This window comes from Apaloderma vittatum, unplaced genomic scaffold (assembly GCF_000703405.1).
Source record: "Apaloderma vittatum isolate BGI_N311 unplaced genomic scaffold, ASM70340v1 scaffold24050, whole genome shotgun sequence".
Classification (NCBI taxonomy): domain Eukaryota; kingdom Metazoa; phylum Chordata; class Aves; order Trogoniformes; family Trogonidae; genus Apaloderma; species Apaloderma vittatum.
Genome location: NW_009693246.1, coordinates 25,985 through 26,632, shown reverse-complemented (window position 1 = coordinate 26,632; position 648 = coordinate 25,985). Strand labels below are relative to the sequence as shown.

At 57.1% G+C, this 648-nt stretch overlaps 1 protein-coding gene across 1 annotated transcript in view; it reads right to left on the bottom strand.

The window, feature by feature from the left end:
* Nucleotides 1–343: 343 nt before the first annotated feature.
* CTSE (cathepsin E) overlaps nt 344–648 on the bottom strand; it is a 7,524-nt gene continuing 7,219 nt past the window's right edge. Inside the window, 2 exon segments of the mRNA XM_009878416.1 lie at nt 344–425; nt 427–497. Coding sequence (XP_009876718.1) covers nt 344–425; nt 427–497 — 153 coding nt within the window.

The following is a 648-nucleotide window of genomic DNA, read 5'->3' as shown; positions in this document are numbered from 1 at the left end:
GAGGATTTAACACTCCATTGCAACCCAGCCTCGGTCTGCGGGATTGCTGCTGTGCTAATCAACACAACCATGGCAGATTTTGGTTTTAGTAAAGCTTTTATTGACCCATGTTCAAAAAACCAGAATCTGTGGAGAAGGTCACAGAGCTGCTCAAGACATTTCCATGCTCGTTATGAAATGGTTTCCTGGCATGGACCGAATTTTTGCTGGGCTCTCCTGACTCAGTCCCCGGGTGTCTTCATCACCCCCAGGGACATCGAGGCAGGGGTGACATCCCCTGCCCTGACTGAGGGCAGCAGCCCCGTGGCCCCATTCCCCTCCTGCCCCATGGGATGCCAGAGTCCTACTGGACGGCCGGGGCCAACCCCACCCTGTTATTACCACGGTCAAACACGGAGTAAAACTGACGGATGAAAACGTCACCGGGGTCCGGGGGGAGGGTACACGTCCATCCCTTGGAAGCCGCTGGTGCAGAAGGTCATGCCGTCGCTGTACTCCTGGGGAAGGAGAAATGCAAAGCTGAGGATGAACCCGAGAGCCTCGTGCACGTGGAAACACACAGGGATGGTGACTGCGGGTCCCGTGCATGAAGCAGTAGGGCTTGTCACCCCTGGGACCCGTGGCCCATGGTCAGGGGTGGCTCTCGGC